The following is a 22,649-nucleotide window of genomic DNA, read 5'->3' on the forward strand; positions in this document are numbered from 1 at the left end:
GTTCTTCCATCTGTGGAACGGGAGGGGACAACTCATGCCTGCTTTAGAGGCCAGTCCTCAGCTCTCTCCATTGGCTTGTTTCTGGGGCTCCCTCCTTGTTTTTCCGCCTTCCCCCTTCTTAGTCCTTTCTATACATACAACTTCCTGTCCCCATGTCACGTCCTTCTCTCCTTAAGCGTCTGTCTGTCACAAGCACCCATCCCAACGGCTTCATGAGGCACTCGGATAGTATAAGAAGAGCCCTAGGAATATCCTGTTACAGACGTAAAACAACCCATTTGACCCAAGCTGGCAGCATTCACCTAAGACTCCTTTAAGTAGTAGAGTCTGGAGTAGATGCACAGTGGGAACTACTATTCTGTTTAACCAATATGTGAATGAATGTTCTTATGGGCTGTCCACTTTATTCTCCCCCACGCTGGACATGGGCGATGAATGCTCTGCTCCCAGTTCAGCAACACTTAATTGCAGGCACTAAAGCTAATGCTGGGCGTTAAAGCTGGGCTGAAGTGCTTCACTGCAATATGGCCGGAAGATGTAACAGTTTGGAGGATCAAGCCCTTGAAGTATGGAGATGAATGAGTGAGTCCTGAAACAAGATCATTTGGTGACAATAATTTGCCATGTCTTTTTTGCTAAGTTTCATGCATAATACTCATTGTTACTAATGAGGTGTGTGTGTGTGTGTGTGTGTGTGTGTGTGTGTGTGCGCGCGCGCGCGCACGTGTGTGATGCATAATACTCATTGTTACTAATGGGAAGTGTGTGTGTGTGTGTGTGTGTGTGTGTGTGTGTGTGTGTGTGTGTGTGTGTTGAGTGAGAGGGGAGAATGCATCTTGAGTATGAAAAATAGATCCTTTTCAAGATCCATATATAACATGGGTAGAGAGAACTCAATGGAGGGAGTAGTAATGGAAGGGTTACTGGTATCACTTTTATGCCCTTTTGTTGAAAATCTTTTTTATATCCTCTTTTTTTATCTTTCAATTTATTATTACATTTCTATGGACATTATCACAATCTGTTGTCACATTTTTCTCATGTGGCCTGATTGCTTTGCAAAATACCGTATCCTACATATGGCCATCTGTCAAAACAGCAGTGACAAAATGAATTAATCTGAATTGCAGATGTGTTAATGAATCCCTTTGAAGGGCTTAAACATTTAATTAAAAGTAAAGCAGAACACTATAGAATAATCTTAAAGCTCTTAAAATAGTCCCATTACCTTGAGTATTTGAATTTTGGTTTCAGGCACATAACGTATATTTTTTTCCCCTACATTTGATTAAAAAGAAAAAAAAAACCTAAAGGTGACACTTTAAGTGACATTCACTCGCAGCAATTAAATAAAATAAAAAAAAGTGGGCACGATAATATTAAATGTTACACCTCCCCCGCTATAAAACAATACACTTGGGATATTGCCAACTGTTTTCTGATCAGACAAGTTTAAAGACAATAGTCTAGTAAAGGGGCCTTCTGTAGGGCTACGTTCTCTGTCATTATATTAATATGAACTAAACAGTTACATTCATACACTTGGACACACAGATGTGCCTCATACCCTTAGAGAATGTCTCGTTTAAAAGGATCTGAATATTTACTGCATGCTGCATGAACAGGAAAGGCTGTACAGCAGATCTATTTACAAAGTTGATTCATGGGCACTGCTCTTAATGATCGTCTGTCACAAATGTAGTCCCTTGATAAGGAAGGGATTGAAGCACTTGGCTGACTTTAAGCACATAAGTAGCGATATTGCCAACCCCAAGTGTTCTAAAATCACAAATCTTTGAGGTTGTTTTTTTTTTTTTTTTTTTAAATAAACTGTATATTTGGGTCCTTTCTTTATGGGTTGAGGAAACACTTGGGTCATGTTTCAAGCTGTTTTCCTTTACCAAGAGGACGAGAAAATTAATGGGGGAGAAACCCCTCCAAGATTATAATGTAATGTCTTGTTTTAGCTGCTGGAGCTTTAAGAAGAATAGGTAGTACAGGTTGAACCTCTCTAGTTCAGCACCCTCGGGACTTGACTGGTTCGAAGCAGAGAATTTTCCGACGACAGAAGGTCAATATTGTCCATGACCAACTCTTCCACTGCTGACTGTGCTCTTAGAAGATGTTTAGGGGTAAATTGGAGCTAAATAACAACGCAGAACACTGAGAGCTAGGGCCGGTGGCTGTAAACAAACTTTATAGGACCTTGCAAAACTTGGCCATGCCCGTGATAAGTGGACATCCAGCTAACTAAAATCATTTTGGATTACAGATGTTGCCGGACCAGAGAGTTCTTGACTAGAGAGGTTCGATCTGTATCATGAGTTTTGCCTGAAATCACAGTAGTTTTTCAACACTGGTGTAGTCCCACTGGCTTCAATGGGGATACTTATGTTTTGAAAGTTAGCTGTATTCTTAGTACTTTGCTGAATCAAGAAACACAACTTTTGTGGCTGGCCAAGTACATCATTATTACTAAGGGGTTTGACCCCTACATGAGCCAGTGACCTATGCATAATAAACAGATTCTGTCAGGTTTATGTGCATGCCCATCATTGTGTTTCAGTTGTTTTTGCAATGGACAACAGATTTTTACCTACCATGAAAGAATAAAGGGTAGTACTTAATTAAAATGAACTGTAATAAAGCAGCGGTGTATGAAAATGTTTTCAGTGTTCATTTTCATATGTTTATAGTCTCTTCTAATGCCAGAGATGAGATTTAGATCCTGCAGAAATTGAATCCAGGAGCTGTCTCATGGCCGTGGACGTTGCGTTAGGAGAGCTCTAGTGGTGTTTTGTAAAAATCTGGTTTTAAAGTATTTCCAGACAGATGTGTACATTGTGACAAAAATTAGTCTTCAGATCTATAAAATTCAATAACCCAGCGGGTGCTGCTTTAATCCATAGCAGCGATGACCTTTGCAATAATACGTGTGAAAGCCTAACAGAATCCATATCAGTCAAAAGTAAATGAAAATGAATTGAACAAGAAAGGGGTTACGTTAAGCTTTGCAAAATTGTAAAATTAATATTGCAGCTATGTCACCTTCGCCTGCAACTGGACTGAGCAAGGGTGAGAGAGAGAGAGAAATCAATTCCACGAATTTTGGAGAATGTAAGAATGAGCTGAGAACTTTATTTCTGTCTTGTCTTTTTCTTCTTGTTTGGTGTTCTTGCTGCTCTGTGTTTTGGGACAACTCATCGCCAACGGAGGTGATGGTTTAGGTCCCCATTGACAAGCAGCAGATCTTAGCCCTTTGTGGTAAAACCACACACTCTCTGGTTGTACTTCACGCACCTACTCTGCCGTATTGTGTTGACAGAACGGTGTCACTCTATGCACCTGGTACACTTCCTTCTCATTATTCCTGCAAAACTCTTTTTACAACTTTTTCAATGTCACTCCAAGTGGTTGACCTCCGCCATCTGAGCTAATTCTAAGGTCACTACTTTAGAAACTCATAGGGTAAGGCTAAGAGAGAGAAGCTTCACAAATGTATCAAGGTCCCTGTTGATAAAAATTGAGCCAAACACCCCAAAAAGCGTTTGAGCTTATTTTAATTTGTAAAAAACAATCCCCCCCACCCTAAACTGTAAGGAAAGGACTGGGATTAATTCTCCAAAACAGAATTGTACCGTATTTTGAAGTCCTACATTAGGCATATTAAATCAGTGAGAGAGATTTTTTTTTGTTAGATTTCTTACAGGCACAGCCTGGACTGCTAATTGACAAGCTGATGCAAAAAGCTGTAAAAGGAGTTCTGTTTCTTTTGTATCCATCGTGAGTGTGTGGCTGTGTTGTTTCATCTTCCTTTGGTCCTTTAAGATCTGTCATGTTGAATGCATTAACAAAGTGTGCTAGACACACTTCAGTTTTAGACTCAGTGTTTCACTGCTCTGATGTGAAGCCCTATCTATTTAAAATCCAGCCTTGTAATACCCACACTGGCCATTAACAGAGTAGACTCTAGGTAAATGAGGAACATAAGGCAACAGTTGGGAACACTGTAGGTGGATAAATGTGAACATGTTACAAGACGCTGAGAAAAAGGAGCCCATGCTGTAGAGCGCTGGGGAAGCCATTTTGTTTCTGACAGGCAGGCCGTGCACTTTAATTGGCTTGGCCGGTCTCTGCCAAAAAGCTTGTGAAACATTGCATAGAACCTTTCGTATGTGTCTGTGTTTTTCATGGCCGGATTAACGGAGACGGTGACAAACGCCAATTAATGTATTGTATGAATTCTGTTGTTCTACAGAGTGTCCTTCATGGAGCTGATAGCCTTTGGCCAGCTACTCTTAACTAATCAAAATTACTGACTTCCAGCATGTTTATAGCCTTATTATTCTCTAATTATATTTACAGGAACATTAGGTTATTGCTTAGAGTGAGATTTGGGTCTAAAGCTTAATTTTATAACCCCAGTGTAACTAAAATGAGAAGCTATTGTGTAAAAAAGAAGGTGTAAAAATCATTGGCTGTAAAATGGTGCGAATGGAAATGTTAAGTCACACATCTGTGACTTGTGCTCACCTGTTCGTTTCATTTCCCCTCTCCCCATCTGTGTATTCATATCATCTTTTAAATTTATTGACGAGTCCTTGGAAGAGTGAACATCATAGGTAATTTGAAGCCCAAGCAAAAAAATCACCATTTGATTAGAACCAGCCTTGTTTGTACACCAGACACAGACAGCATAAAATGCAGTAAGAGCCCAACTCAAACCTCACTGAAACCAAAGAAAACATTCGCATTGACTTCATGAGGCTTTGGCCAATGCCCTGAATGAAGACAACGAATCCAGCTTTAGTTTGCTTTTAAGCATGCATCCTGTATGCATATATGTATTTATACAGTTAATTACTATATTAAATATAGCCTGTTAATAAAATGGATCATTCTGAATCAGTTAAGTTAAATAACTCAATAGAAGAAAATTGGAAGTGTTTATTAAAGATTTAGACATTTGGTCCATAAAGGAATAATGCTTTTTATAAATTGGGGGGAGTATATTACAAAATTAATCTGTTATAGATACTAAGCCATAAATATTAAGTGAACATCAAGTTATCTTCTGATCTTATTTAATGATAGCAATTAATGTCACATTTAAATGGAAAAGAAAATAGAATGCTTGAGTAACTTAATAATTAAGTATTTTTGTTCAACTGAACATCAAGGTTACTACTTCAGCGTATGCAATATTAATTATAGAAATGTTGGTGGTGTTCCATACTAATGAATAGTCAGAGTTGGAGTCTTCTGCATTTCCTGCTGTCTTTGTCTGGTTTATAGTTTTATATCAATTTAAATATAGAGGATCAGTATTAGTATCATATTGCTAATGGAGTTATTCTCTAGTTGAGATAATGCTTCAGCAGTAACGAGTGTATTCACGAATGATTTGTAAAAGTCTGGGATCTATTACTGATGGTCATATTAATGAATTCTAATATCAAAGTGCTAAGCAAACTGTGATTCTCAATTGGCTGCCTGCTATTAAAATTGAAACCTTCAGATTCCTAGCATTAATTGACAAATTAAACCTACGATTGTGTTTAGTGATCCCATGAAGTCTGGAAACACTCTAGATGTTCCCAAGCAAGGAGCCTCATTAAATGGCACGAGTGTCATAGCAGCACAGCTAATCAACACTTGATCTTAGCTAAAAGGCCTCGTCATCCACCTCCTGCCCTCAAACCAAAAGAAGGAGGCTGAGGGAGGATACCCCCACAAGTTGGATCACGTTCCATAAGTGTGTCATTTGAACACTGGTTGGGCAACTCTTTTGGAACAACTTGGCTTTCACCCGGCGTCTCGCGCAGATGTGGATAATGAAGATCATGGTTTAGTTCATCATCGCAAAGCGGCTCCAGTCTGTTTTGTGTTGCAAAGCCCACTTGTACCATTCTTATTCATGGCGCGCTGTACCAGACACACAAGCCATCAGTGGGACAGTCAGTGCATGTCATAAGGCGTTATTCGCTAAGAGTCAGAATGGCGCAATTGGGCCGTTAATTAGTGCAACTTCTATCTCAAAGTTTCATCACTCCTTGTAGTTACAAAGCTGAAGTCTCAGGGAACTGGGGTGTAAGTCTGTGCTTTTCGTTCTAAAAGTAATGATAATTTCCTTTCCTCCTTTTCCTCCAGTTCCAGATTATCAAGAGCAGGATATCTTCCTTTGGCGAAAGGAAACTGGCTTTGGGTTTAGAATTCTAGGTGGAAATGAGCCTGGAGAACCTGTAAGTCCTTTTTAAAAAGTGGTTTTATGTTACCTAACGTCACTTTTCATAATGGCCGCAACAATGCATGGAGCACGCAGTGCTGTGGAAACAGCATCTCTGTTAAAATGAGAGATGGGCATGAACTAACACCACCCATCCAAGCACCCCTCGCATTTGAGGGGAACTCTGAACTTTATTGTTGGTCCTTATCTGTATTCCGGGTGAAACCAAATGCCTAGATTTATCTGCTGTCCCATCCCCCAGACAGCTAGGTCAAGAGAGATCTTCCAATAAGGTTTCTGATATTGTAATATTTGACCTTTGAGCAGTTTTCCACCACCCCACAAATGCACACGTTCTCTGGACTTCTTAAACATAGTCTCCATGACAGGGGCCAGACTAAGAGAACCTAATTCTTCCTTGTTTATACACTGAGCAGGTCAAGTGTAGAATGTGGCACTACACAGTTTATATACTTTCATACCACCATGTTTCTGCCCGTTTATGGAATCATGGAGCATAATTTTTCTCTTGTGCTGGAGAAAATGAGGAATAAGTTATCTGAGCTCAGTAGGGCTACACTGAAATTGGGGCACATGAGATAGAAATCAGGCTCAAGAACTATATGGACAGATCAGTCGCAGTTCACCTTTTTGCCTTCCTGGAAGGACTGACCTTACTGTTAATCATCTTTCTATTTTATTAAATAGCGCTTTTTTTTTTATAAAGCACATGTCTCAGGCACATCATCAGTAAAGGTTGAGGGATCTGATACAAAGTCATCATAGTAATAGTGAAAACGGAACATTCCAGTAGGGAGGTTAAATTTAGTTTAATCAACTATCGACAAGTCGATGGAATTTCCATCCACTAGTCGATTAGTTGATAAGCAGGGGAGCCACAGTGGGGGTAGATCCTGGGCCCTGGGGCACTAACCCCACTGCAACTCTGCCTTTTAAATATATTAAGATCAGGCAGGTTATTAATATATTTAAAAAGCTGCAGTGCAGTTGGGGGGGAAATCAGTTGTCCCGCAGATAGGAATCAGCTGTCCCGGCTCGTACCGGGTCCCCAGCTCCGTGCGCCAGCCTTTTAAATGTATTAAGAGCTGTCAAGCTCTTAATACCTTTAAAAAGCAGAGGTGCAGCATCTGAGACTGGGTGTGAGCCGGGAAACAGCTGATTCCTGGCTTGCACCTGGTCCCCGCTACTCCTCCGTCTCCCTTTCCCTCCATGGAGACAGTGCTGGGGGGAACCAGCTTTTAAACCAGCTCCCTGCCCAGCACCGGCTCCTGTTCCCCCGGCCTTGCTGCCTGTGATAGAGGCAGCAAGGGGGAGGAGGAGGCGGGAGACGTGACTAGTCGTGGGACTAGTCAACTATCCCATAAGCTTATGCTTATCGGATAGGCGACTAGTCACTTAAATGCCTACCTTCCAGTAGTTTTTATCATAGTTTTCATGATGTGACCAAGTGTAGGCTAGCTCCTAGACTGTTATTTGCCAGAGGCCACAAACAGCTGACACATGTTACTGTGTGTTGGGTGCTCTTGATTTAGGTCACATTCAGACCCAACCTCCAGCTCTCATAACTCTTCTGTGCTTTCCGCTTGTCTATCTGATTGCCTGATATGTGCTCATTCAGCAATTCTCTCTCTCTCTCTCTCTCTCTCTCTCTCTCTTTAATTCATCAGATTTACATTGGTCACATTGTACCAGTGGGCGCTGCTGATGCCGACGGTCGTCTGAGATCTGGAGATGAACTGATCTGTGTGGACGGAACACCTGTCGTCGGAAAATCTCACCAGCTTGTCGTCCAGCTTATGCAACAGGCTGCCAAGCAGGGTCATGTCAATCTCACTGTAAGGCGCAAAGTGGTATACGCAGGTAGGTTGCCGTGGGAGCACAGCTCTTCTCGTTTTCAGTCTGGGTCCGGTGATCTGCTTGCTCACCATCCGTCTCTTAATATTCGTCCACAAATGGGAATGTCAATATAGATGCAAATATTATTTCCCCTTTTATGTTGATTTTTCTCTTATTGTCTATTTCGGCTGTTCTCGTCTTGTTTAAATATAGGTTTCTTTCTGTATAAATATGAATCCAGATTCTCTGTGCGTAAGCAGCCTGGGCCTCTTTCGTCCTTGTGCAGGTTTCTGTTAAAGCTGTTCACTAACGAGTCGTCACTGTCATTACTTATGTGCATTATGGTAGCTTTGTGAGGCTCAGATATGCTTGGCATTGTACAGACAATACATTGATGGTAAGAGAGTATCCCTGCTCAGGGTCACACATAGGAATCCCATACAGATCTCCTGAGGCCCAACTCTCTACCTTTTGAACCATGTTTTCTCTCAGCACATCCCTACTGTTCTGTACTTTTGAGAGACTGTTGAAGAGTGTTGCAAAGTACAGGTTGATCCTCTCTAGTCCAGAACCCTGGGGACCGGACCAGTTCCGAACGAGAGAATTTTCTGGACCATGGGAGGTCATTATTGTCTAGCAGCATTACCAACACTGCCACTGCTTACTGTGCTGTTAGAGGACGTTTAGGGGTAAATTAGAGCTAAACAATATCACAGAACGCTGAGCAAGGACTGGTGGCTGTAAACAAACTTTATGGGACCGCAGGAAACTTTGCCACTCCCATGAAAAGTAAATATCCGGCTAACTAAAATCATTCCGCACAATGGATGTTTATGGGTGAGAGAGTTCTGGATTAGGGAGGTTCAACCTGTAGAGTTGTTTGAAACACTTGTCTCCTTTTTCATTTTGTTTTCACCATATTCAAAAGCTAGGGTGTTCCCAGATTCATCAAGATGAATTTCCGTTGTTGAACATGGCTTGGGTGAGGGGGAAAAAAACATTATTTTGTTCTTGCAAATCTGTAAAAATTGGTATTGTCCAACAAAATGATAGTGCAGCTAGTGAGTTCAGGATGGAGAACCTTCTGAATGCTAGTTTATTTGTGTGTCCCTATTATTGATTGGGATTTTAATTTATCTGAACCCAAATTTCAGGGAGTTAAGGTTTAGTATTTTTGGATGGAGCCATTTCTAGACAGACAGGTTCTGAACTAGACCTTCAAAGTGAGATGTCAACAGAAGACTAGGGAATGAGGGATTTTAAGCTTAAAGTAGCATCAAATTAATCTCCGGATGGAGGAATAAACACATAAAAGTAGCTAAGGCTGTCACGGCCTCTCCAAAACAGCCCCTTGTTCTTATACATTGAACCACACATGATCTTCTGTGCTTATTTCATAACTAATGATTTCAACAAGGGAGTGCAAGTGGAGCATACGTTATTTGTTATAACCGACTGCATTACTAGACATTATCATTGTAGATCCTGTAATAGAGGATTGGTTTCTACAGGTGGAGATCTTTTGTTAATTTTTTTAATCCAGGCTGGACACTAGCCAAAAAAGGTTTAGATTATATTGTTTCTGAGCTTTTGATATCCTACTGCTCCCCCTTCCCTTGTGTACAAAGGGTTTGAGATGGTTAGCTAGGGTCTAGGATTTGCATGGGGTAATGTTTTCATTTTTTGCCCTTACATCCAATGCTTTTGTCTAGGTCTCTTGATGGGTAACAACACTGAACAGTACATTCTATGCTTTTTATATCTTCGTGGTCCATTGATTGTTGTACTTGTTTCTGTCTGGCTTTATTTGTTAAGATATTGTGTAATGATCCTTAGCGTTTGTAGTACCACCACCTACAACTTCTGTTATCTGTGCCATTGTAGTGCCTAGAATACACCCCTGTTGTTCTAAACACTGCACACACACCAGTGAAAAGGTTCCATCCCAGAGTGCTCACAGTGGCCCATGTATTTTTTTAATATTATTATTCAGTGTTACACGCTGGAAATCTCTGTAAGTTAGCAAGACTCTAACTCAGCCCTACCTATGGGGGCAACTTCATAATATACAAGTGGTTTAGTCTTGGTAGCTAATGGCACTTAACTCTGCATCTTCTCTTTGGCCTGGAATGTGAACAGAGGTGCTCCGGTTGAACTAAAAGTGGAGTGTGATGCAACTTAAGAAGGACAAGCTGAACCAATGTAAATCCGATAGAAAACGGTGCAGAGCCTCCACACGTGCAAAGGTGCACTAAATCGTAGGATCCTAGGGCTGGAAGAGACCTCAGGAGGTCGAGTCCAGTCCCCTGCCCAAAGCAGGACCAAACCCAACTCAATCATCCCAGCCAGATGGTTTAACTCAGTGCAACATCACTCCTTTAGTTAAATCGGCGCAGTGTCTCTGTGCAAACAAAGCCTTCGTTGGGCTGTTGTACCCACATGCGCATGCCTGCCACAGACGTGTGTTTCCCTTATTGTTTCAAACTGGTGGCAGCAGCTGGTCCTGGCTGTGCCAGGTGCACAGAGTAAATATTCCAGGCATCCGTCCTCCGTAGAAGACACCGGTTCTGCCATTTGTCACCGGCCTGCGTGTCCGTAGCAGAACGGTTTTGATCCTAAGAACAGTGCGCTCTGCGGAGACGGTTGGGTGAGAATCGTGCATTTCTTCCGCAGTTCCAAAAGCCGAGAATGAAGTCCCGTCTCCAGCCTCTTCGCACCACAGCAGCAACCAGCCCGCTTCCCTGACAGAGGAGAAGCGGACCCCACAGGGAAGCCAGAACTCCCTCAACACCGTGAGCTCGGGCAGCGGCAGCACCAGCGGCATTGGCAGTGGTGGGGGCGGGGGAAGCGGCGTGGTCAGCACGGTGGTGCAGCCATACGACGTTGAAATCCGCCGGGGAGAAAACGAAGGCTTTGGCTTTGTGATTGTGTCCTCCGTTAGCCGGCCCGAGGCAGGGACCACTTTTGGTAAGTCCTGGAAATGGGCACAAGCGCCAGTAGCGAGAGAAGAGTTTGAACGATGGGTGCAGGGAGAGGGGGTCAGTGAAAATAGCTCAGATCTAAATCATTAACCTTCCTGAGCAAGCCTCGGTTTGTGCCATTAATAACTTCATTGACGGCTGAGCATTAGCAGGGGTTTGCCTCCTGGGTTTTGTCCCTCCGTGAATTAAAAATTGTGAACTCAATAGCAGCAGCCCCATCATCAGTGCCCATGACTGGCTGGCCCAAAGGTGCACTCTGGGAGTGTTTGCAGTGGTGCATTAACCCCATGCCCTGTGTTGGATTTTGCTGTCCCTCGAGTGAAAAGGGGGCACGTAATATTGCAGGATGGAAATAACTGAATGACTGAAATTTTGCCTCTTGTTATCAGTGGAGATCTAGTACATATAAAAACCACCACTGCTGCACTGCTTAGCTTGTCTTTTGGGTTCATAGGGATGCTCTTGGCTCACCTTAAGGGTTGGAACAAGCTGATATATATGGAAACTGTTAAAATGTTAGTGGTTGCCATAAAATAAAATCGATTGCATGTCTCCGTCAGCTCCTGCTCACTCCCGCCTCCCTCTCCCAAATGCACACTTCATTTCAACAGCAAAAAATGAGCAGCTGATGTGTCTGTTGTTTGTATGCTGCCTTGAATGAATTTGGTCACCTGCTCTTGCTTAAAGCAGCTTGGTAGGGTGCCTGTGTCAATGCAGGTGCACATGCCTTCATCTTTGGAGAACTCCTTCCAAGCCGTTCGATCTTTGCAGGAAGATGTAATTCTTTCTGCATAGCTAGGGCCTGACCAAATTCACAGTCTCTTTCATGGTCTCAGGATTTTAAAAAATTGTAAGTTTCACGTTTTCAGCTATTTAAATCTGAAATGTCATGGTGAGCCAAAAAGGAGTTGTGGGTGGCCCACAAGGTTATTGCGGGGAGAAGGGGGCACTGCTAAACCTTATTTCTGCGCTGCTACTTTCAGAGCTGGGCAGCGGGAGAGCAGCAGCTGCTGGCCAGGAGTCCAGCTCTGAAGGCAGAGTCGCCGCCGGCAGCAGCACAGATGTATGGATGTCCTGGTACGGCATGTCCACGCTTCCTTCTGCACTGCTGCCTGCAGAGCTGGGGCCTCAGCAGCTGCTGCTGTCCAGTCCCCTGGCTCTGAAAGCAGCAGCGAAGAAGCCAGGGTGGCATGGTAGGGTATTGCCACTGTTACTTCTGTGCTGCTGCTGGCAGTGCACTGCCTTCAGAGCTGGGTGTCCGGCCAAGAGCCAATACTCAGTACAGAGGTAAGGGAGGCAGTACCACATTCCCCTTAAAATGACCTTGTGACTCCCCTGCAACTCCCATTTGGGTCAGGGCCCCCCAATTTGAGAAACTAGCCTTCCCCCATGAAAAGAAGTTAGTACAAACACAGAAAAGATCAGATTTCATAGTCTGTGGTGCCTTTTGTCCCCATGAATTTGGGAGGGCCCAATGCATCGCTAAAGAGGGGTATTTTTGAAACGATAGTTAAGTAAAAGCAGAGACAGCTAGTGGGGGATGACATCGGTGCAGGGATGTGAGTAGGAGGAATGGAGGGAAGGCTAGGATGGAAATGCATACCCTGCGTGAAGCCAGAGGCAACGTTGGCTCCTGGGCTCACGGGAGTATAGAGACCACCCGCCTCTGCGTATGCACTCCCAGGCTATGTCTACACTGGCGAGTTCTTGCGCAAGAATGGCCGTTCTTCTGCAGAGTGTCCACACTGCCTGCCCCCTCTTGCGCAAGAAGATTTACAGTATGGTGTGGTAAGAGAGGGCTTCTTGCACAAGAGCTATGCTCTTCTCTAACAAGTATAAGCTCTCTTGCACAAGAGCTCAGTGTGGATGCGCAGCAGGGATGTCTTGCACAAGAAAGCCCTATGGCTAAAATGGCCATCGGAGCTTTCTTGTACGAGAGAGTGTCCACACTGCCATGGATGCTCTTGCACAAAAGCACATGGCAGTGTGGACGTGTTCTTGCACAAGAACCCTTGCGCAAGTAGTTCTCGTGCAAGAACCCGCCAGTGTAGAAATAGCCCCAGGAGGCAGAGCCATAATTCTACTCCTTCCATGTTACCCTGCGAGGCATGGTGAGCACAAAAGTGTCAAGTGGATTGCACTATCCTATACAACCTGCCATGTTCCCCAGTGCCTCTCACTGGCTTTATCCATACTCGCCTTTCCTCTCTACAGTGTCCCACCTTTTCTGGCACTGGTGAGAGCACCAGCATAGCGACGGTGCTTAAACTACTACATCATCTAGAGCTGTGGTGTCCAACACGCTAGCCACATGTGGCTATTCGGCTGGTTGAGTGTGGCTAGCTCACGATAGCCATAGACCAGTGGCTACTGCTTGAGAATGGTTGGACGTCACGGACCAGTGGCTACTGCTTGAGAAATGGTTGGACGTCACGGATCTAGAGCAGTTGTTCTTAGCGCTGTTAGAGCTGCTACAGTGGCAATTTTAAGGGGAAAAGAGAGCCATGAAGTTACAATACGATGCCATCCTTACTTCTCAGGCACAGTCCTTCCCCTAATCCCAGGAGGCTGGCTGCCCCATGCATCCCTCAATACCTCAAAAGTGCAATTTGGGACGAGGCATCTTTATACCAAAACATAATGAGCTATTAAAGTGTAAACTGAATGTGGAGAGAGATTTTATATACTTTAAAGTGTTTAAACTAGATATGATAAAATAGACATTATAGTAGAATAGAGATTACTAGATGTGAGAGATACTGTGCTTTTTTTCCCCCCTCCGTAAAGAAACTTTGTCATGAAGTAAAAAGTCACTCACTTTAACCAGAAATGCTAACTAAATGAAAGCGGCTATAATATGCTGTGATATAATGTCTCTACGGTTTCCACGGTGATATGTTTTGACCTTTGACTGTTGTTCCTTGAATTTTTGAATAGATTGAACTTTTTCCTAATATTCTGCATGAGATGCTTGCCCTGAGCTATGCAGTGCTTGCCTTGTACCTGTAGTTTTTTGTACCTCTCACATGAGTGGTCTTTAGAGATGGGCCAAACTAATTAAAAACTTCCCTGGTCACTCGGGCATGGGGGTCAGTCATCTATGATCAGTGAATAGGGTAGACTGGGGAAAAAAAATTCAGATTTTGTTACCCATAGCATGCCCACTGAAATGAGCAGTCCAAAGGTTGTTTGCACAAGAGAGGAATTTGCTCATTATTGAGGAAAGACGTCCTATTTATAACAACCCTTTCTGCTGGTACCAAGCGTGCATTTCCCACCTTGTCATAGACCCCTTTTTTTAGCCCTTTCTTTTTTATGGTCTTTTGGTACTATTCCCCCATCTAACAGTGCATATCTCTAAAACTACTCATCAGACAAACCATTACAGCATCCACGCAGAACTGCATTTTGGGGATGAGTGTATTCCGGCCACAGAGTCATTACCGCACGCTTCACGATCTCATGCTCCACTTCCATGTGCTGCATGTCTAGGGCTTGTCTGCTGTTTCAGGAAGCTTGGTGGTTTATTTGACCCAGGCTCTGGGCCCTCTTCCCTCAGTTCGGCGTGGTGCCGCGCATCCTCGTGTCACACTGATTTCAGCGGTGCTCAGCCCCGTACAAAGTCAAGCGATTGCATGCGTGGGGGGACGGTGACAGTTCTGAGTCTACAATGCAGTCCTCACAAAACGCTCTCGCTGTCTAAATCTCTTGGACATTTGGCTTCTTTGTGGTTTTAGAGCTATTTAAATCAGGCGTCCCTCGTTTCCTCTCTCCTCCACCTTCCCCCCCCCCACAACCTTGTGCCCATTAAGATCATAAAACGGGAAGAGTTAACAAATGGTGATGAGGAGGTTGGTGGTCCTGGTCAGTTTTGGCCCATCTCTAGTGGCCCTGCGCCTGGCCTAGTGCATCCTTTGTTCATGATGGAAGAAACAGCGTCTTATTGCTTACCCATGCAGCCTTGGTAGACTAGATCTCTGTGGTTAAAAGGGAGTCACGCTCCTTACTAGGCCTTGAGTGATTATCTTTCTAAATTGAGAAAGAACAAAACATTGGCAGAAGCTTGAACAGCATCTGGCTGAGATAAAGACAAGCGATGCTGACTGATGTAATCTCCCTGGAATGAGATGGAGTTTTCTACTGGCAGTTTCAAGGTTACAGTACAAAGTAAAACCTCGGTTGGGTTATTTTTTGATTGTTTAAGGGCCGCTGTAAATGCAAAAAATCCCATCGTTTGTGACCAGAGTTTTGCTGGATTAGCAATTTAACTGTAGGAAACTCCTACTTGTAACAGTAGTAAGTTCAGGTGAAGCACTTTGCACTCCTATAGTTGATTGCCAATGTTTTGAACAGTGGCAGCAATGCTATCCTTTAATAACTTTTGCTTGATGCATTAATTAATTAACCCTTAACCTTCTCTTTCCCTTTTCAACCCTTTCTCTCCTTTTCCCCTTCACCTCTGTCCCATGTATATAAACAATTAAACAAAAACAAAAAACAAAACCAATACAAAAGCAGGAAATGCATGTGTGGCCATGCCTCACAAAATAGGTCGGATAATTGAGGGGAGCCCCGCAGACCGCTGTGGCAAGCTGAAAGTAGGAGACCGGATCTTGGCAGTTAATGGATGTTCCATCACCAACAAATCGCATTCAGATATTGTCAACTTAATTAAAGAAGCAGGAAACACTGTTACTCTGCGCATCATTCCAGGGGACGGTAAAGTATACGCTCGTTTCTATCTCGTCTGAATGTTGCATTTTTCTTTGGCTTTTCATGACACTTTGAGTGCAACAGACTTGCTGGTTTCCATTCTCACCACGCCAGATTGAAATTAGCATTAAGAAGTTTGCCACTCTCACTTAGCCATATTCCCTCCTTCCCTCCCAAAACTGGAAATCAGCTTTTATTAAAAAAAAAAAAAAAAAGAGGCACTGAGTCTGGTCAGAAATTAAGATCCCTGCCTCTTTCATTCCTCCAGTTGTCCCTTTTAAACTACTTTCTTCAAATATGACCCACATCTCTGTGGATTTTGAAACTTTGATGCTTGCAATGATGCTGATATGTTAGAATAGTTGAGAGACGATGCATGTGATGCATGAAAGTTTTACTGATACACAGGCAGGCTATTTAGGAAAAGGGATCACAGAAAGAAATAAACACGTCCTGATTTAAGCTGTTTGAAAAGAAAGGTTTTTTTTAATTCAGATCCAGTTGCTTTCGGAATGTTGTCATTGTAGTTTGAAATGATGTTGCTTAGTGACTCGGATCCTGGAAATGTTCACAGCTGATTGGTTCAGGAGCTACACCTAGGCTATGTCTAGACCACATCTTATTTTCGAAAGAGGCTATGCAAATTCCATGTCTTCTTCCAATCTCACTTTCGAAAGAGGATCTTTCGAAAGTGAAAGTAGTCTGGACGCATTTTTTTCGAGAAAGCCCCCCTTTTACGAAAAAAACCCGCTGTTCCTTAAAAAATGAGGTTTACGTGGGGTTGTATTTTTTTAAAGGGTTTTTTCCTGAAAAAAATGCATCCGGACTACTTTCACTTTCAAAAATGCCTCTTTCGAAAGTGAGTTTGGAAGAAGATCTGCAAATTCCCATGGAATTTGCATATCCTCTTTTGAAGAAAAACAACGTATTTTAGACGTACGCCTAGATGGGATTTCAGCTGTCTCAAAATTTTCATTGACTTGGGAATTACCTAATGTAGCCGATAGCAGGGAACAGACCTGATCACCAAATCTTCACCATGCCACGTGTCTTAGCAGTGCAAACATTTCGTTTGCGGTAAGCTGGAGTGTAAATCTACCCTGCCATGTGCTAAGAGCGAGTTAGTGAAAGACAGCAGGGTCTCTATGGACACTTAATGCATGGCAGGCTAGAACATGGTAGATGTATACTCCAGCTTGCTACAAGTAAAGTGTTCATGCATACAAGCCCTAAGACTGAATTGAGGAGAACTCTTTTCCCAAGCCTATCACTGACCCTGCCATTAAGTAGGCGCAAAACATAAACGTTAGGCATATTTCTATGGTAGGATTAAATTATGTTCTGAATCCCGCATTTTCTATTGATTCTCTGTAAATTATATGCTCTGGATTGGTCTGTGGTCTGAATTTCCTTTTTCAGAAATTCTCTCCTGCTGTCCTGTTCTTATCAAGTTGAATCAATGTTTATAACATTTGACGTCCCTGATAGACTCCTACTGAGCACTTTGAGAATCGTGCAATGTATTATTTGCAGTCCAGAAAACTCAATTAAATGTAGAAGCAGTGCAATTAAGGAAAAATTGGCTCAAATACGAGAGCCCATTGCAATGAAAACTATAAACATGAGGGGGGGTTTTCACCCGCACAGTCTGCCGGGAAACATTTTGCTGTCACTTATGCTTCAGTGTCTATCACACAAGCCACAGTATACTCTGTATCTGTGAAACAGAGTTCGCAGCAGTGAATATTTTTAGAGAGCAGGAGAGAAATTATGAATTGAGCCAGGGATTTTCATGGCAGCCTAAAGGAGTCACATGTCCAATTTCTAGTCGAGAAATTCAGTGGTGCCTATTTCTGTAAGGGTTCGTCTACACCCCGTGTCTTTTGAACGCACCTACTATTTCGAGATAGCGCATCCGCTATTTTGAGACCTATTTCGGCATCCCTGGAACCTTCGTTCCATGAGGGTTAAGGCATATCTTGAAATAGTGCGTTATTTCGAAATTTGGCGCTGTGTCAATGCGCTGAATTTCGAAATGCGCTGTTTCGCAATTCAGTCAAAATAAGAGACACATAGCACAAATTACATATCGTATTTCGTGTTTAGGGTGCCGTGTAGACGCACCCTCAGGGTACGTCTACACTGCAAAAAAAAAAAAACCCTGCAGCACGGTCACATCTCAGGCCAGTTGACCCAGACTCACAGGGTTCAGGCTGCAGAGCTAAAAGCATCTGAGTAGCTGTTCCCTATTGGGCTGGACCCAGGCTCCAAAACTCCCTCCCCCCACCATCAGATTTCAGAACCAAAGCTCCAACTCCATTGGGAATGCTTACACTGCTATTTTTAGCCACCCAGACGAAGTCCTTTGAGCTGATGTTTATTGACTCAGCCGCTCAGACTCGACACCACAGGTTTTCCTTTGCAGTACAGACATACTAAAAATCCTTTAATGAGCACAACCTGAAGAATAAATTCATGCCTTACCCAAGCAGCCTGCTTGCAATGCTTTTAGTTATAAAAATGTAAACTGATTAAGACTAGGAAGTCTCTCTCTTTATAAACCACTTGTATTTGGGAGGAGAGATTCTGTGCAGTTGAGAGCTTTTGCCATTGTTAGCAGCAGGCCAAACTCTGTGATTCCCTGCGGTGTCCAGTGAATTGGGTATTCATGAATAATGAAATGACTGTAAATGTGAGAGGCAGGAAGCTGAACTGGTTTGTTTGTGCCAATGTTGAAGAGAGACCTAGAGAAAAGTGGTGTGTTACCTTGTTCCAGCAACTGAACAAAATTGAGAGTCCAATTCTTCCGCCCATACCCCCATTACAGAAAGGATGAGGACGCATTGGAGAGGGTCCAGCGGAGGGCAACAAAAATGATTAGGGGGCTGAAGCACATGACCTACGAGGAGAGGCTGAGGGATTTGGGCTTATTTAGTCTGCAGAAGAGAAGAGTGAGGGGGGATTTGATAACAGCCTTTAACTACCTGAAGGGAGGTTCCAAAGAGGATGGAGAGAGGCTGTTCTCAGTGGTAGCAGATGGCGGAATGAGGACCAATGGTCTCAAGTTGCAGTGGGGGAAGTCTAGGTTGGATATTAGGAAAAAATATTTTCCTAGATGGGTGGTGAAGCACTGGGATGGGTTCCCTAGGGAGGGGGTGGAATCTCCGTCCCTAGAGGTTTTTAAGTCCCGGCTTGACAAAGCCCTGGCTGGGATAATTTAATTGGAGTTGGTCCTGCGTTGGGCAGGGGATTGGACTCAATGACTCCTGAGGTCTCTTCCAGCCCTAGGATTCTAGGATTCTACAAGAGAAGTTGGCATCTGAGTTATAAAAATCTTGACTGGTTTAAGCATCTTCACGTAAGAACAGCTTTGCTCTCCCCCACACACTCACTCAGTCTGTGTGTGTGGGAAACTTGCCAGCTGTGTATACCCAAACACACACAACAGGATTATGGGAGACACAACATACCACCTTAACTATATTTAAGCTGAGACAAAGACATGCAGGAAAGTCTCAGCTAAAGCTGTTCTCAGGTCATTCCATGCTGGAAGGAAAGAAAGGCAAAGGAGTGCCAAGTCAGAGGAGAACAGTCAAACTTTGCTCTTGCCACTGGTGTCACCGCAGAATTCAGGCCCTTGTTTGAACTTTCACTTTGCAATTCAAGGTGATTGTTTCAATTTTCCTCAGCAAGCATTCAAAAGTCAGGATACAGCCCCTAACCTAAAATCGGGAGCCATTTGCTTTAAAATCATGAGTGATTTGTTTAAAAAAAAAATCCATGTTGGGTTTTTTCATCTGCCGCCTTGATTTGGAGCCATATTTTGAAGCTTTTCTCCACAGCCGGTAGCACTAGTAACTTTTCTTTTTCAAATGAAAGTTGTGATTCAGACATCTTGATGTAGCAGAGGCTTTCAAAGATGCCAGATAAAGTAAAACCTGTGCTATCCGGCATTCTTGAGGATTAGGGCATTCCAATTATCTGAGGGTCCCATCAACCTAGGAAAAACCAATGGACAATAATAGTAAAACTCAAGTTTTGAATATTAGCAGTTTTGTAGTGTGAGGCAGTTGGTCTCACGTTTCTATTTTGAGTTAAAGATGATTAGTATTTCTTAAATAAAAACAATTAAGCCAATCATGTTAAACTAAGCCAGGCCTGTGCGCCTGAAGATGTGACAGTATTGTACCTGGGGGCAATGCTGGTTAACAAAGTTTTCTGGTTAACAGAGTGCCGGATAACAAAGGTTTCACTGTATCATGAAAAGATACAAATGTTGGCATTGCTTATTAATGGAACAAATGACTTTAAAACTTCAACTGTGTGATAAACTCCATCAGGGAGCCTAGGATTAAGGCCAGAAGGGACAACAGACCGGGTCTAGTAGATTTCACAGGCCACGAACAATATGCACCACGTGGATTCTAAGCCCAACAATGGAAATGAGATCTTAGCAGCAGATTAAATACACTGCACTAGAGGCAGAGTAGGAGAGACCAAGGTCCACCAGAATCCAAGCCAGGAATCTATTTAAAATCATTTGCACATATGTGAATATATAGAGAAGATCTGTTTCATTAATACTGTATAGAACCCATCAAGGTCCAAGGGCAGAATTTGGCTCCTAGTGCTTCCAATGTTGTAGCAGATTTATTTGAGCATGCATAGCCATGCAGCTGATGAAGTGAGCTTTTGCCTACTAAAGCAGATGCCCAGATAAATCTGTCAGTCTTTAAGGTGCCACCGAACTCCTCGTTGTTTTGGCAAATACAGACTAACACGGCGAACCCTCTGAGACTTGTCAAGTATTTTAGATAGTTATTTTGATCTTTACTAACTTAACCCCTGACCCTGCATGCACTAACTTTATACCTTTCCAAGTATTGCCATTGAAGTTGGCCTGGAAAACAGAGGGACTGCTACAGCTCTCTAGTCCAGCCTTCCCTGCTCCAGACACCGCCGTGGCCCGGCATGATTTGGGTGAGCCGGGTGTCCACTTATCATGGGCGTGGCCAAGTTTCCCACGGTCCCATAAAGTTTGTTTACAGCCACCAATCCTGGCTCTCAGTGTTCTGTGCTGTTATTTAGCTCTGATTTACCTCTAAATGTCTTTTAAGAACCTAGTAAGTAGTGAAAATGTTGGTAATGATGCTAGAAAATATTGACCTCCTGTGGTCCAGCAAAAATTCTCTGTTTCGAAACTGGTCAGGTCCTAAGGGTGCCAGACAAGGGAGGTTCACTAGGGGTGTGTCTAGACTACAGGGTTTTGTCAACAAAATTGCACTTTTGTTGACAAAACTATACCTGCGTCTACACTGCCACCGAGTTCTGTCGACATAACGTCGACAGAACTCGGCAGTTTTGTTTACGGCAGTAAACCTCATTCTACGAGGAATAGCGCTTTTTGTCGACAGCGTTCTGTCGACAGAAGGCGTTACTGCATCTACACTGTCCTTTGTGCCTACACTGTCATGTCGACAAAGCGGCTTCCTTTGTCGACAGAACTGGATGTAGTCTAGATGCTCTTTGTCGACAGAAGCCTGTAGTCGAGACGTACCCTAGGAGTGTAATGGGAATGAGTCTGTGTCATGGGAACAAAACTGGAAGCAGTGTCTGTTGTGTTTTGTTTTGTTTTGTTTTCATTCCTAAGCCAGGATTTGAAGTTTTGTTTGGTATCTGTTGAGTTAGCTTAATTTAGCAAAACTTTGTGATGGGTGGTGGCGGAGAGAGCAATCTCCGTTGTTAAAAGTGGTTTTTACAGAAGTTAGGACAACTAAATAAACTTTAAATCAGTTAGAAAGATTGTTCTTCTCATTCTGAAGCAGAAAGGAGAGTAGAAATTATTCAGCAAGGATGCTTGTCTTGTCGCTTTTATAAAAAGGTAGTAAAAGTGCTCCACGTCTGTTGACAATTCCTACTTTCCACTAGTTGGTCTAAAGATAGACACAGCACAGTGTCATGGAACTTCATCAGCTCCCAAGATGTCCTGTTGATCCCTTTGGTATTCGTAGTACGGCTCCTAAGGAATAAGACTATTGTGTTCTGTATGTAGCCTGTCTCCAGGCCATACCCAACTGGCAATGGAAAGTTTGAGCCTTGTATGAATTTTCAGTACATCCGAGGAGCATTTTCTTTTGTGAGCAGGTTGCAACGGCAGAGACGCCCACATGAATTAGTCCCTGCTGTCTTAAAATCCTGCAGTTCTTCAATGCAGGCTAGCTTCAGGCAGCATCGCCCCCCAACAAGGAGTTAGTTTCACTTTCCTTTCTTTGGCATCTCTGAAGCCACACCCAGCCAACTAGTGGGAACAGGGACATCTGTTACAAGGTGCCTTATAGGTCAAAATAAAATACACCAACGTGATAAAATACAACCCCAGCATTAGGTCCGTTTCCAGAAAAGCTTCCAGCCATCACTCTTGTAACCGAGGCCCATACCTTTCATTAATGCAAACTGACATGAGAAGAAACTACCCTCCGAGTCAACAGGGACAAATACCAGATGACAGAAGCGTCCTGCAAAGAAGGCTAGGCAGGAAAGAGAGATTTATCTTGCGGAGCCGAGTGTTTGATGACTGTCTAAAGCTCTCGCTCAACCAGAAATTCTATGGGGTTGGGGCAGGAATTGCTGGATGAAATTCCCTGGCCTGCGTTCACATGGGCGGTCAGACTAGATGATGATAGTGGTCCCTTCTGGCCTCAGCATTGATGACTGTATGAATGAAAGTCCATTAGCAAACTAAAGAGTATGTTTACGCTACCGGCTGGATCGATGGGCTGCAATCAGTCCAGCCAGGGTCAATTTATTATGTCTAGTAAAGACACAATAAATTGATCCCCAATTGCTGTAGTGTCAACTCCAGTACTTTACCT

The 22,649-nt window shown here is 43.3% G+C and overlaps 1 protein-coding gene across 30 annotated transcripts in view; it reads left to right on the forward strand.

Moving 5' to 3' along the window:
* MAGI1 (membrane associated guanylate kinase, WW and PDZ domain containing 1) overlaps nt 1-22,649 on the forward strand; it is a 552,920-nt gene that overhangs the window by 518,571 nt on the left and 11,700 nt on the right. For 12 of the 30 annotated variants that reach the window (XM_075938532.2, XM_075938531.2, XM_075938542.2 and 9 more), the window contains 5 exons: nt 3,040-3,117; nt 6,151-6,242; nt 7,915-8,107; nt 10,757-11,050; nt 15,580-15,783. In XM_075938532.2, the coding sequence (XP_075794647.2) occupies nt 3,040-3,117; nt 6,151-6,242; nt 7,915-8,107; nt 10,757-11,050; nt 15,580-15,783 (861 nt within the window). The remainder of the gene's footprint in view (nt 1-3,039; nt 3,118-6,150; nt 6,243-7,914; nt 8,108-10,756; nt 11,051-15,579; nt 15,784-22,649) is intronic. The other 18 variants (XM_075938533.2, XM_075938543.2, XM_075938517.2 and 15 more) reach the window with 9 other exon arrangements.

Source organism: Pelodiscus sinensis, chromosome 11 (genome assembly GCF_052426305.1).
Source record: "Pelodiscus sinensis isolate ZL-2025 chromosome 11, ASM5242630v1, whole genome shotgun sequence".
In the NCBI taxonomy this organism is placed as follows: Eukaryota; Metazoa; Chordata; order Testudines; family Trionychidae; genus Pelodiscus; species Pelodiscus sinensis.